The sequence below is a fragment of the Onychomys torridus genome, chromosome 1, assembly GCF_903995425.1.
Source record: "Onychomys torridus chromosome 1, mOncTor1.1, whole genome shotgun sequence".
Lineage (NCBI taxonomy): Eukaryota > Metazoa > Chordata > Mammalia > Rodentia > Cricetidae > Onychomys > Onychomys torridus.
Genome location: NC_050443.1, coordinates 139301502 through 139317184, shown reverse-complemented (window position 1 = coordinate 139317184; position 15683 = coordinate 139301502). Strand labels below are relative to the sequence as shown.

General features: G+C 40.1%; 1 protein-coding gene across 1 annotated transcript in view; it reads left to right on the top strand.

Annotated features, from left to right (window-relative positions):
• Positions 1–15683, top strand: part of Tmc1 (transmembrane channel like 1) — a 129522-nt gene that overhangs the window by 44257 nt on the left and 69582 nt on the right. Inside the window, exons 5-8 of the mRNA XM_036178658.1 lie at positions 138–228; positions 2062–2143; positions 12791–12897; positions 15558–15656. Coding sequence (XP_036034551.1) covers positions 138–228; positions 2062–2143; positions 12791–12897; positions 15558–15656 — 379 coding nt within the window. The remainder of the gene's footprint in view (positions 1–137; positions 229–2061; positions 2144–12790; positions 12898–15557; positions 15657–15683) is intronic.

Here is a 15683-nt window from a genome sequence, read left to right as displayed (position 1 = left end):
GGTTATAAACTACAACTTTGGTTCAGTTGCTGAAGATATGGAGAGTCTAGAAGAAAAAAAGATACATCTAACCAAAGTAAATGTCCCCTATCTGTATGTCAACAAATGTCTGCCTACCTCTTATTCTCTTTCCTCAGGGAAGCAAAGAAATTTGTGAGTGAAAATGAAGGGGCTCTTGGGAAAGGAAAAGGAAAGAAGTGGTTTGCATTTAAGATGATGATGGCCAAGGTAAGCATTTTCATAATTCAGTCTGGTTGGTGTCACGGTGACCCCGAGAGAGAGAACACTGTGTCTGTTTTGAGGGGATGAAACCAATGTTAACTGTGTGCATGCATACAGCAAAGACTCATACAGTGTATGTGTGGTGTATCTGTTGTGTTAAAATTTTGGGTGGGATTGAAGATTATCCTTTAAGATAGACTGAACATTTTTTCAATAGTTGCAAACACTTATTTATACCAAGAGACTAACTTGATTTTACCACTTCCAGATGTAAAAGACTGTGCACCCACTCCATTTTCATGTTCTGAAGGTTACAGGGGCTCTGGTCAAGGCTTCTTTTCCCAAGTGTCTATAAGTTAAACTGTCATAAGCATTTCCTCCCCAAACCCCTCCCTTTTTTTTTCAGAGCTGAGGACTGAACCCAGGGCCTTGCACTTGCTAGGCAAGTGCTCTACCACTGAGCTAAATCCCCACCCCCCTTTTCTTTTTCAGTTAAGAACATCAACTAGACACTGCAATAAAGATAAGAAAAAAATGATAGATTCATACAAATGTAGATTTTAGAGAAATATAGGAAAGCAACTTACTTTTACATGTACTTACTGTGGGTCACACACAATACCGAACCTCTCTATCAAGTTATGTTTCTCACAGTGAAGTAGGTCCATAGGTTTTATGCTATAAAAACTGTGCCTAGGTGTATGCTATGGAAAGAGAGGTTTGCAAAGAAAGTGTGAATATCTTTATTTTAAATGCACACATGCAAGTAGTTAGCTTTACTTGCCTTTTATCTTTTATATGCATTCAGTCATACTGTGTGACTGAGCTTTGTTTCTGGCTTCTTTATTACATGATTGGGTCATCAGATACAATTCTGTTGCTTTTGGGGGGGGGTTATAGTTCATGTTTACTAGTATTGCATTATGTATTATAGGGAGATGTCACAATTTACATATTCACATATTCTACTGCAGACACCTTTTCTAGCTTTGAGTAATCTTTTGAAGTTCAGATTTAGACTGTTGGGTCCACTTAGCTCTCACATTGTCCTGTCATAAGGAAGACACATGGAAGGTTAACTGCCTCATTCCCATTCCTCCTCAGTCCTCTTTACCATGGCTAACCCAACACTATGGAGTAAAGTAGAAGGAAGACCTTTTGAAAGATGAGGTCATCATTTTTCTGTGCTACCATCTCTTTCTATTCAGTTGACTATTCTCTTTTATCAAAATGAAGTGTCCCATGTAAGTGAAAATCATGAATTAAAATGACCTGTGTTCTCACGATCTACTTTACGAGACTAGAGGTCTTTCAGGGAAGGTATGAAATCTTATTCATAAGTCCATTGGTTCCTCATGCACTGAACATTCAACACAGAATTTATATCAATCACCTAGTAATGAAATTCCTATTTTACTGTTGTCTGGTAGAATAAACAGATCTTCCTGAGTCATCAGTATATTTCCTCTAAAACAGTCAGTGTGTGTGTGTGTGTGTGTGTGTGTGTGTGTGTGTGTGTGTGTGTGTGTGTTCTGTTTGCTTTTGAACTGGTGTGTGCTTGTGTTGCTCAGGCTGTCCTTGTCCTTGCTATCCTTGTGTGTCAGTCTCCCAAGTAGCTGGGGTTGTAAGCCTATCTAACATTTTTAAAAATTAAGTTATGTAGGAATGCTGAGAAATAGAGACGAAAGGGTGTCTCGCTGGTTTTCTTTCATACACACAGCAGTATTGGGGGCTAGAGAGCTCCCTCGAAGCCATTGTCTTGTGATTTGGTGGAACGGGAGAATAAACATCCAGAAACACAGGAGACAGTACCTTACTAGTGTTGGACTTTGTTTTCAGAAATGGGCAAAATTCCTCCGAGACTTTGAGAACTTCAAAGCCGCCTGTGTCCCGTGGGAAAACAAAATCAAGGCAATTGAAAGTAAGTGTTCACCAGATCTAATGAGATGCGGAACGCTCTCTGAGGATAGTCTCAGCTTTTCACAAACCTTTCCCCATTGATGGGCTCTTGGGGGAACTGAAACCCAACCAAACCACCTATACAATGAGCCAAGCAGACCTCCACTCCGAACCTGTGCAGCTTTGGATTAGTCAGCTGGCTGCTGAGAGGAGACACCTGAGACAATGAACTCAAAGGGACAGAATGCCCCGTTTCACTTTTCAGTACACAGTCACCTGGCCCTGTTGAACTGGGCCTGTGGTGGCTCAATACATAATATTGGGATTGTGTGGTAACAGCAGCCTGATCACTTCAAGGCAGTGAGGACGTGAAGTGAGAGACAAGGTGGGGCCTTGGTCCTGTGGTGCTGTGTTCTCAATGACTTAACTTTCTTTCTTTGGGTCCCCACCTCCTTAAAGATGCCACCCCTCCCAGGAATCCCACAGCTGACAACTGTACAACATGGCATGTGGGGGGCATTCCAGACCCAAACTGTATCATTGGACCAGCACTTCAAGGACAGCATTGGAGACTTCACTTTCTGACTTTATCCCGGCAAAAGCACTTCTCTCTTAGTCAGGAAAGGAAGTATTGTATGGATGGTGACACTGCCCATATTGTGAAGGCAGTGAGTAGTGTGTGCAAATATATACTCTTGGGAGTATAATCCAAATGACAATTTTTGAAAACAAGAAGCCTTACTAGCTCACATTCAAGCTTATAAAGAAGAATAAAGACAAGGAATTTGCTACCTTGATGTTCATAGGGACCTTCCTTCTGTGCAACACTCAGTATGTACAGACAGGCAGAAGCATGTTGAATATGGTTGCATTTTCATAGAACAGAGCAACTAAAAATTCAAATATTATAATGGACAGTGCATCAGGAAAAATACTATTACATAGAGAAAATGGATATTTAGGGGAAAAAAAAATCACAGTTTTGGCAGGTGTGGTTCCTAGGGTTATAGAAAGGATCTGCCTTTCATCCATGCTTGCTCAGATGTGAAACTGGCTGTCCTGATGGCTAAGTATGACATTGTATAATTGATAAAATAATTGATACAGAAGCTCCACAGGAAGATAAAAGAGCTGATAGCCCTTTCAATGACGTGACTGGGCACGTTTGGAAGCAGCTCTCAGTTCTCAGTCCCTCATTAAGTGACAGTTGTTAATGACAGTGAATTAAAATCTACCAACTCATGATATTCATGTCTCTCCACACGTTCCTAATAGCATACTTTCTTGCTAGATTTTCCTTCTGCTCTTTTCCTTATTCAAAATTCTACTCTTTCTTTCTTTCTTTCTTTCTTTCTTTCTTTCTTTCTTTCTTTCTTTCTTTCTTTCTTTCTTTTAGATTTATTTATTATGTATACAGTATTCTGCCTGCATGTGTCCCTGCAGGCCAGAAGAGGGCACCAGATCTCATTACAGGTGGTTGTGAGCCACCATGTGGTTGCTGTGAATTGAACTCAGGGCCTTCGGAAGAGCAGTTGGTGCTCTTAACCACTGAGCCATCTCTCCAGGCCCCCCACTTTTGAGCTGAGGATCAAACCCAGGGCCTTGTGCTTGCTAGGCAAGTGCTCTATCACTGAGCTAAGTCCACAACCCCAAAATTCTATCTTTTAAAGTGAATCTTTTAATATAATCCCAATCTATGTTTATTTTTCCTAATAGACATGAAAGCTGCTATTTTTTTTTTTTTTGATTATACCAAAAACCCACTTGGCACCCAATAAACATGCATTGAATAAAATTACAGATGTATTTTCCACAGGTCCATACCACATTAGGTATTAATAGGCATTTCATGAACATGAGAAAAAAAGAGATATTATAGAATCCTCAGGTTTCAGTGGCACAGCTGAAATATCTAATCTAGTCCCAAAGAACAGACATATGGAGCATTAAGATCTTGACTGAGGGTCAGAGAGATGGCTGAGAGGGTAAGTACCACTGTGCCTGATGACCTGAGTTCAGTCCTCAGGACCCGCAATGAGGAAGGAGCAAGCGTTGTAAGCTGTCCTTTGACCCTTACATGTGCATCATGACATCAACACACACAAGATAAAAGTTAAATGTAATTTAAACATTAGAAAGCACCTTTAAAGGAAAACCTTGATCAATTAACATGGAAAGAATGTTGGGTTAGTCCTTACTCTGCCAAAGATTGGCTGTGTGCCTTTCCACAAGTCATTTAAGTCCTCTGGGCTTTACTGCACTTCTCAATCAGGTGTGAGAAGCATTCTGAGAAACTTGTTATTGGTATAGATAGGTAGGAAACATACAGTAACAAATTATTTCTTTTTTGAAACACACTGGGACATAGTAGGTCCCAGCCTATTTCTGTAGCAATGACATGTTAATTTGTGTTTTATAAACAAAAGTAGAATTATTTTATTGAAGAAAATTGTATACAGGGATGAAATATATGTGAATTATTTACACACACATACACACACACACACACACACACACACACACACACACACACACGTGGCATGCGCACATCACCAGCTATCAGTAGTGTCCTAGACATGACAGGAGCTACTCATCCTTCCTTCAGCTGTGTTCCTTCCTCCTCCAGTAAATTTGAAGCAGCTAAGTGGGTCAGTTAAGCAAGTGTGGACTATTTCCCTTTCCATATATAATTTGTTGTTTGTCTTAATGTGTTATTTATTCACTGGAACTGAGCCTTTTCCTCAGCTTTGAAGAACTGGTCTCCTACCAGCCAGCGCCTGGTGACTGTGACTTACCGAAAGTCGCCTTGGGCCCCAAACTCTACCAATATCACTTTACCCATTCTTTAGTGTGTCTGTGGGGTGTACATTTCCTTCCTCTATAGCATAGAAGTGGTTGAGGGCAGTTGAAGTAGAGCTAGGAGAGAAAGTCTGACTAGTTTCAGCCTTTGGAGCTTTTCACGTTGAGCAAGATTCTGGAAGCTTCTTTTCATGTACAATTTATATCTCTGCCAGGAGGATGAGTGCATCAGGATCCACTGACATTTATTGTATTAGGGGAATTTGTTTTCACTTCTCAGGTGTTTACTCTGAGGAAGTTATTTCATTACATATGTCTATTCTGTGATATTCCAGCATACTAATCATAGCCATAAGCACACCACATATTTTCAGATTATGGTATGAGGTAGAATTCATGAAATATGAAGGACTGTATTCTCAGAGCTGTTGAGTGAACTCACAATCTCATAGGAATTACTCTAGCAGGCCAGAAAAATATATTTCTAGGATGGTCTTTGAAGCCAAACTGAATGGAAAATAAAAGGCAATGTGACATGGAATCAGTTCTCTAAAGGTTAAGGCTACCTTATCCCTGACATCTGTACACTTTGGATGGTCCTTTTCATCTCTGGTACTATATTACTGTATCCAGGGCTTCATATGTATTTTTCAGGTTTGGTTAATTGTTATACAAAGTCATTTCCAGCCCAACAATACACAATATATAAATTATACTAGGTTTTAAATGTGTAGTGACATATAAAATCATTTATGCTTTTGAGTAAAAATTATTGCAAAATTGAAATGGAAAACAGATCTTTACTATTTAGTCTTTACCTATTTAATTATATTCTCATTTTTTTAGAATAAAGTTGACTAAATATATTCCCAATTTACAAAATATATTTCATTATAAAAGTAACATAAATGCTTTTCTCAGAAAGAAATGACAGTTTATACAGAAGCTTCAGACACATTATTTTATTGCTTTGAATATTAGAACCATTTTTAACATATATCTCATGTTATCTTCAAAGAGATCTTGGCCTTTATTTATGATTTCAAAAATGCTCAGTGCAAGTCCATTGTATGCTAGGTATTTTTTAAGCACCATTAGTACTGACAAAGACAGGCTAAACTCCCTTTACTGACTTAGTTCTGCATGTCTTATATTGTGGGTAGTTGAGAGGAGAGGACACAATAAAATATAAAACAGAGAATAATGAATTTGGTATGGGTTATGGTAAATGACGTGCAACACACAAGACAGTAGTAGCATACCACTCCCAACAATTAATCTAATCCACTTGCCTCCACTCTCTGGTCAATCTTTAAATGTATTCTAATAAAATACTTTTTAAATGAGGCTGTAATGGAGTTTCAAGTGACCAGCCTCCCTGAGTTTCTTTAAAGCTTTCTAATTTGAGGAACTGATCTGATAATTCTAGCCTCAGAGGACACAGTGATGTTCAATATTCTGGGGGAGTACAGAAGCCTTTTACAGGACAGCCTTTAAGAAAGTCAGTACCTACAGCTGCAGGCTTGCTGTCATTGGCATTGCTGAAAGAAACTGAATCAAGTATTATCTATACCCACCAAGATGCTGACATTATTGTTAAAGCCATACATAAAAAGGCTGAATATCTTTCAAATGGAAATTATAAACCTCTCTCAGAATCAAAGTCAACTTATCTCACAGTGGATTAGAGTAGGGCTTCCTAAATGTTTTCTATTGGTAATCCCATGTTGTCCATGTCCCTGGTACATAGATGTATAAAATAGCTATACAAATCAAATGCTTACTGAAAATAAATAATAAAGAAAAACTTCTGTTTTGGTATTTTGAGACATGTTTTTCCTGTGTAGCTCTGACTGTCCTAGAACTTGCTCTGTAGACCAGGCTGGCCTTGAACAAACAGAGATCCACCTGCCTCTGCCTCCTGAGTGCAAGGATTAAAGGTGTATACCACCATACTTGGCTTAAGAAATTGTTTTAAAATAATTCTTTGTTACACATATACTTTTACATATAAAAGGTGAAAACAAACTTTATACTTCTAAGATGGATGTGCATATACTTACATAATTTAATCTCAGCTGATTAATTGGTATTGTAGGACATAGAGTATCAACATTTTTCAGAGCTGATTGATAATTTGATCTTATAATCACCAACACTGAAAATGCTGCTCTGTATAAATATGTAGTACATAATGGCAAAAGTATATTTAGGGCCATTTAAAAAAAATTGTCAGAAATTCTGTCCTAATTCGGAGCCTGAATTCACTCAATAATTTTTTTTTACACAGTTCAAGTTAGTAACTGAAGTAGAAATTTCTAACATCAAGTATTCCAACACAATTCAATATAAATATGTACTAATTTACATGTTGGGCAGTTATGGTAGGAGAATGTAGAAAGTCTTTGTTTTACATAACTAAATGATTATGTTTCTCTAAAACCAGAAGTTTTCTGCCTCACTTCTCAGATCTGAGGCAGGCATCTCAAGCAACGCTGATTAGCAGTGTTGGCCTGATGGCATTTGTGGTGCCAAGTGGGAAAAAGGGTTCAGAACCAACACTGCTATAAAGTCATACTGTGCAACACAGGCCAGTACTGCCACTGCCACTTGGGTTCATTATGTGTTTGATTCTGAGTGAAATTTTGGTCACCATATATTCATAAACCTTTTATTGTTGACAAATTATTCATGACCACACTTCAGTTATGTGATCCTGGGGTCATGACCAACCTTTACAGAGTCCAGGATTCATCATAGTATCAAAAACTAGGCTGTGGTAGCTTTGTTTCCTAGACAAGAAATAGCTTCATATAGGCAACCCAAAGCACAGAGTCTAAACCTCCTACTATCCTGTAGGTACATTGTAGCCAGCAGTTTTCCTGTGTCCTGCCTGGTTTGCAGCCGCTCAGACCCAAGTAAACACATAGAGGCTTTTATTAATTAAAATTGCTCAGCCATTAATTCAGACTTACTACTGACTAGCTCTTACACTTAAATTCAGCCGATTTCTGTTCATCTCTGTCACCACATTTTTCATGGCTACACCTCTGTGCCATTACATGCTGTTCCCTGGATGGTGGGTTGGCACATCCTCACTCAGCCTTTTTCTTCCTTGCCCTGGCTTTCGGCCCCTTCTGCCTTTTTGCATAAACTCCAGGAAACACGAAGTATTTGTGTCACTTAGTTTTCTACCCCTAGACTTATTTGAAAAAATATTGCTTCACATTCTAGTTGAACTGTGGTATTTACATAGTACTCACAAAGCCAGTCACTTACTTGGCCTTTCTCATTCAGAAATGTGTGTGTGTGTGTGTGTGTGTGTGTGTGTGTGTGTGTGTGTGTCTTATTACGCATCTGTTCAAGAGAAAATTATGTATGATGACAATCTACAAATTACATTCCTTAATAATAAATAACCAGAGGGAGAGGTGAAGCCTTAATCTTTAATTTAAAAGAAACACAAGAAAATTCATGACAAGAATATGCATGTACTTAATTTTCACTTTAAAACACATGAAAGAGTTTTAACACATTTATAATGTACTATGAAAGCAGCATTTATCAGTTGTGTTAAAAAATAAAAAGAATTAGCTATTTATGGGTGCAGACCAAGTTGCGAATTTGAATAGCTTCAGCTTCAGAAATTATTTATAGATATTCTTTCAGATATGTATGTTCATTCCATAATTATTGGAATTATTATTATTATTATATTATACATAATTTAACTATAGTTCTACTTGAGGAGCCATCACATCATGATTTAGAGAGATCTAGATTTGGAGCCAAAGACTTATAAATGAGTACTGCCTAAGAAGCCAGGTTTATTACTAATTACCCATGTTCCCATATCATAGGGACTGGCTGAGTAAACAGGCTTGTATACTGAGATCAAATAGAGACCCAAAGCATAGATTCATTACATTTCAGTTATAATTAATCAACCCTGCTTCACTCAATTTCTTTGTTTCAGTTTCTGTGAGACTAATCGAACTTAACCCCATCTGGATCTAGTGGCAGCTAAAGTAGGTGTTGATAAAGTTCTTAGTATACCTGACTAGCTGTCCATTGAGGGATGCAAGATCATTATTCTAATGGACATGACTATTTTTCACTTACGCTCTTGCAGCTTCACAGTATAAATAAAAGTTTTCTCTTTAGCAAATGCCAGCATCCCTCAGTATTACATAACATCTAGAATTATATATTGAGAGACAATTGTTTCCTCCTCTTCATGTTGAGACAGGAAAAGATATCCTGGTGCTTGGATGCCACCAGTTGCCCCATAGTATCTGCTATAGTGCCTCTGTCTTGCTATTTCATCCTCACCCCTGTAGGTTGAATATGGATGGAAAACGGCCTTCTGGGTCCTCCAGTGCTGTGGAAAGTTGTTCTGTATGCTATGAATGTGTGTTGCTCTGATTGTTTGATAAATAAAATGCTGATTGGCCAGTAGCCAGGCAGGAAGTATAGGTGGGATAAGCAGACAAGGAGAATTCTGGGAAGAGGAAGGCTGAGTCAGAAGTCACCAGTCAGACACAGAGGAAGCAAGATGACAAGGCAGAACTGAGAAAAGGTACCAAGCCACATGGGTAAACATAGATAAGAATTATAGGTTAAATTAAGTGTAAGAGCTTGTCAGTAATGAGCCTGAGCTAATGGCCAAGCTCATTTATTTAACTCATTTATTTAACTCATTTATATAACTATAAATAATATTAAGCCTCTGAATGATTATTTTATAAGTAGCTGCAGGACAGCAGGTGAGAGATTTTTCCTAACTGTTGGCTAGGTGGAACACAGGAAATCTTCCAACTCCATCCCAGTCCCTCTGACTGTGTCTTGAATCTTTTCTAAACTCACCCTAATTTTGATAGAGTAAGTTTTAGTGAAGTTCATTTTCTTTATACTTAGAATTTTGTAAAGAATTCACCTTCCAAAGCTACACAGAGAAACTCTGTCTCAAAATACTGGAAAAAATAAAAAGAATTCACCTTCAAATGAAAAAGTTGTGGAGCTACTTTCAAAGAACTCAAATTTTAGTTTGGAAATTTTATCTTAAAAATATGTTTCATCCATAATGTGGATCTGTGTCTTGGAGGAGTGGATGATTTCTCAACTATGCATTTTGCTTTTGCATTTAAGTATTTTAAAATCTATTCCCAAGGAGCTTATTTGCCTGTGGTTGTGTATGAGAACTGAGAGTCAGGGCCATGGTGGCAACCAGCTGAGAAACACTTAATAAGAACAAGCAGGATGGGGAGGAAGGAAGGACAGAAGGAAGGACAGAAGGGGAGAGGGGGAAAAAGTAATGAAGAAAGGGGAAAGGAGGAAGGGAGAGGGAGGGAGAAAGGGAGATGTCTTGCTCTGTGCTCTGGTGTCTATGTCAGGGGGTCCCCCATGTGTTTGTACTGAAAGCCTTTCCCTAGCTGTCAATTTGCAATGGCCTGTTCTCCTTCAGTTAAGTGAGGACTGCTTCAATAAAACATGAGCTATGCCGTGGTATGAAGTCACCAGGAGGCAGGTGGATGATGATCAGATGTCTGGAGGTGGGGGCGGGGGGAGTCTGGTCTGCTTTTGTGTTCTGCAGGCAGGCCAGTGTATGTGGCTGCAGTATCTTGGCAGGTTAGTTCACACAGATAACCCTTACAATGTGCCATGAGTCCAAGGTGTCTTATGAATGTGAACACATGTTCCTGGACATCAAAATCATTGATTCCTCCCTAAACACCTGTTTAGAGGTTGACCTCTTTTCAATTTTCTAAAAAAACAAAAACAAAAACAAAAGCAAAAAAAAAAAAAAAAAAAAACACCCAGAAAAACTTGCTTCTGTATTGTGGGAATAAATGAACTGTTAACTAAAGAACAGACTGATCCTCAGCACGAGAGGTCTTGTGGATGTGAGATTGGCAAGCAGAGGCTGCAATTGCTGTGGTGGGACCTCCCCTTCCCTGTAGGAAGCCTTCTCTAATAGGGAGGTTTCGAAGCTAGAGGGCTAAAGAAGGGTATTGGTTCACTATGGGGGAATCTGCTCAGTAAAAAGAATCAGCGGGACTGGCACAGGTTGCTGAGGCTGGCCCTGGTTTCCCTTGGATGACTGAAAGCTGCAACTGGCAAGACTAGGGAAACAAGAATCTAGATAATGGGCCTTAAGTGATCACCAAAAAACCTGGGCTTTTCTGGATCCTACCACATCTCATCCCGAGTTTTAGAATTCCTGTGGGTTTTCTTTTTCAATTTTTAATCTTGTGTGTGTGTGTGTGTGTGTGTGTGTGTGTGTGTGTGTGTGAGTATTTTGCCTGCATGTTTCTCCATGTCTGCCTGGTACCCAAGAAGACCAGAAAAGGATGTAAGATCCTCTAGAACTGGAATTAGCTGGAATTAGAGATGGTTTGTGAGCTACCACATGGGTACTAGGAATTGAACTCAGGTCCTTTTGAAGAGCAGCCAGTGTTTTTAACCACTGAGCCATCTCTCCAGCCTGGAATTCTTATTCTTACTTCACTAATATCAGCTTTAAGAAGATGTTTTCTGCTTCTGCATTTACATTCTTCTTAGTCAGTGAGAATCAGACAAATATCTGCCTTTCCCCAGAGCAGGTATGAGTTGACAGAGGCTTGCCTTTGCTATCTATTGGAGCTCCCAAAGCTCAAATTGGATTTTGAAAAGACATTTACATGTCTGACCTCCAACCCCACTACTTAACAGTTCCCATCACCCTTTATCACTTTTCAAACAAAATATTACTATGGCTTTAGGGCACCCTATCCAGCATGTCTCCCTTCAATTGCGTCTTCCACCATCTCTCTCCTCCATTAGACTCCAGCCACACAGGCTTTTGTTTGGTTTGGCTGCTCAAAGCTCTTGCCTGTCTCAGGATTTTGCAGCTTGGCATGTTGCTGCCTCTGATGCCTGCTCCAGTATCATCTTCTCTAACACCTTCTTAGATAAACCGATCTAAAGCAACTCCTCCCAATACCCTCCCTGTAGGACCTGTCGGGCTGTAATTCCCACTCACATACCCTTTATATAATCTTCCTATATGTTTGGGTACAGACAGTCTATTTGCTGTGCCTACAACTCACGGAAACAACACTCTCAGAGCAGCCGCACCACCTGTGATACTGTGCTCTGTACTGAAGAAAAATTCTGCCAGGAGATGCTTAAGACGTGTGGTGTGACTTTCAGCATCTGCACTCTCTCTGTAAAATGCCAGCAGTGATGAGAAACAGCACCAGATGGTCTTAGAACCACCCATGAGAGTACAGTCAACCATTTTTGAGAAGGGTGTGTTTGTCCAAGAAAAAGAGCACTGCAGTCACTGTGATTGTCCCCAACAGCAGGCAGGGAACTAGAGCTACTGTTTTCTATGTGTCTACTCATGGAGCTCAGGAACTAAAGCACACACTGTAGGTGGTGTTTGTAGCTGCTTGACTGCTGCAATAAAGGGAACTCTCCCTTGCATGGGCCCTGGAGGCAAAGGTTGCATTTTACAGTGACATTTTGTTAAGTTTATTCATTCTGTTCCCTAGGGAATGCTGCCATGCCATTGGAATGTTCTCTCCAAGAGAAAGGAGAGGAGAGATTTCCAGTGCAAAGTGGTCCAATGCATGTCAGTTAGCAGATGTACTTCCATTTTTTAATTTTATTTTTATTTGTGTGTGTGTGTGTTTGGGGTATGTGTGCACATGTATGCAGGTTCTTGATTGGCCAGAAGAGGATTTCTGATTTCCTGGAGCTGATGTAATAGGTAATTGTGAGTGGCCTGATGTGGGTGAGAGCTACTTTAGTGGACCACTGAGATAAAGCTACTGCTTTTTTCTTGTTGTTTTGCTTTCCTTCAGCCTTTTAACTGTTTTTGTAATAGGTCAGTTTGGTTCATCAGTGGCCTCATACTTCTTGTTCCTGAGGTGGATGTATGGCGTCAACATGGTTCTCTTTATCCTGACATTCAGCCTCATCATGTTACCAGAGGTAAGCTCTGACTTCCAGCTTGTAAGAGACACTGAGAAAAAGTTTTAAGTGATTGCTCCCCTTCTTCCCTCCCCCCTTTTAGAGAAGCATGGCTAGCTATGGTCATTTCTTAAGTGATAGGATTTACAATAAGCTTAACCTTCAAAATAATACCCATACCCCACAGGTCCCAATCTTTGCTCCAAGGGTATGTGATTCTAATGGAGTTACATATAACATGCTGTGTTGGTGTCTCAGTGTGCACTTTAGGTGGGAAAAATCATATCTTTACTCAGAATCACATTGTCTTTGCCCCAGTGTTAAGCACTATCGGTCAATGGGATACCTACTGAGCTGTATTTATTTTGCCAAATTTGCTTTCCAAGTAGTTCTTCTCACAACCGGAAATTCTAGCTTTTCTAAACTGGAGGAACACCACACCAGCAGCATTTTTCAAAAATAAAGTTCCTCTTGTCTTATGCACACAGTTGATGGGGTCAGTGGCCATGGAGTGTTTTAAGGTCAAAATCAGAAAAGCAGAGGGCTCAGACTAAGAAAGAAACAAACCCCTCAGTTGATGTGGGGAAAACTGAGTGGAGACCAGACCACCACTGTGCTTGCTAACTTCACCCCACAAAGCAGTTCAGATGTCTTGGGGTGCTTATGCTTCAAAAGCTGGGTGTGAGTTTGTTGAATCTACAAAGAACCTCTTCTGGTACTAGTAAAACCAATTTGTTCAATGTGACATTGTCAGTGGTTGAAACTGGGTGTTTAAATGACATTTTATCCACCCAATATAGACAGTGAGTTCTCCTACATTTGTAAGAAGCCTTTTTGTCGGAAGAATAATATGGCCGATAGTGCTAAAGAGATGCCAGCTTCCCACAGAGCAAAGTACTTTGATGTTCTGTATAAGGAGATTGTAGAGATTTTCCACCCCTATTTGAAATAGCTCCAAATACCTGTATTAGGTATTAGGTAACTTAGTAAAGATAGCTATGTTATTTAGTATTTTTGGTAAGTTGGCCTGGGTCTAGGACCCATGCTTCTTTTATCACCCAGATTTTGCATTTTAGTCAGCTAGTTTTATGATTCCTGTGACAATTATGGGGCTTCTGAATCTGTTTGGCTGAGAAGGCAGTAGGAATAGATTCTTGCCCAAGTTAAGAATTTCAGGCAGTGTAGCCAAATGTGTGTGTATCTCACCCATTTCAAATGAAGCCATACTTTATTTTTGCTCCTCTATCTAAGGAAACCTGAAACTCTTCACTCCATCCCTGCTTACTACTACTCTCCTTGGCTTCAGAAGCAGGTAGAGCTGGAGTCTTTTCCTCACATGCTGTGCTAGCTCTGTATGGAGGAAATGAAAGGCTGTTGTTAATAATTCCTTTGAACTCTACAAGATTCTGTAAAGTGCAGTGCACAGGCCCACTGATTAGCTGGGATTGTCCTGCCTTTGGATACCTGTTCACATGTGTGTATGTGTGTGTGTGTGTGTGTGTGTGTGTATGCCCACGTTATATGCTGAAGCATGTCTTGTTTCCTGGGTGATGATTTCTAACTCCTGAATGTTCCTAGGTAATGATTTCTAACTCCTAAATAGGAACAAAAGAGGATGAGCTCCATGTGTGTTAACTGTGCAGAGATACCAGAGACCAGAGCTAAGCATCTCCCAACCACATGGCCATATTTCATAGCTGCTTTTACCCAGCAGTTCTACCTAGCATTGTTCTGAGGCCTGTGGTCTTTTGTCCCAGACTTACATGCCTCTCTGCAGGCCCAATACCTTCCATACTTTGTTCTCTGTGCCTCTCGACTTTGGAGTGAAGCGGTGTGTGGAGAAAGAACTTCCTCTTCTGTTCAGTCCAGAAAGCCAACACAACCAAAGGCTGCAGTTTCAGAAGATCATGCCCTTCCTACAAAAGGAATCAGCAGGGGCTAATTTCTAGCCTTTGGCTGGTCAGCCTCTGCACACAGGTTTTAAACTGTGCTTACAAACTCCCTCAGGAGTTCATTTCACTTAGGAAGCAGCTTTTGCTTGGCAAGTTGTGGGGATAGAGGATGCTTTATGGATCCTTCCTCTGACCCTATTCTTGCCTTACTGCTAATCCACTGCTTCTGGTGCTGTTCTCTATTATACTGCTTCTCTCCTCAGCCCATAGCACAGATTCAGATGGAGATGGCACAGGTACTGCTTTAATAAGGAAGTGAGTATCTTCTCTCTGCAAGATGCCCTCTGACTGATTGCATGGTTGGTTTTCCTGAAGCTTTAGTTCCTTCCAATGAACTTTCCTTCCATCTCCTCTCCTAAGGGGAGCTCTCATATGAAACTGAGGGTAGTACCATTTTGATGAACACTGTGGTGCCCCCAAGACTACCTCTCCTCTTCTAAATATGGTTACTATCATGGTGGTGATGAGCACAGGGCTTCTCAGCAAGACTCTTGGTGACTGTGGTTGGCCTGCTTTGAGATTTATCCAGTGAACTCAGGATGTAGGGGCTTTACTTCCTTTGTTTTTAATTCTGGATTTAGTGGATTCCCAGGAAACAAGACCCCACATGGAGACCACAGAGTCCAAATGAAAAGCTTTCAGAAGTATTTTTAAATGAAACCATTTGTGAACACATGTGTAGCTCAGATTTTGCATCCAATTGTTAACTGCTCTTTTTGCTTTAACTAGTACCTCTGGGGTTTACCATATGGCAGCTTACCTAGGAAAACAGTCCCAAGAGCTGAAGAGGCATCTGCAGCCAACTTTGGCGTGTTGTACGACTTCAATGTAAGTATTTCCACAGAACTGTCTGTG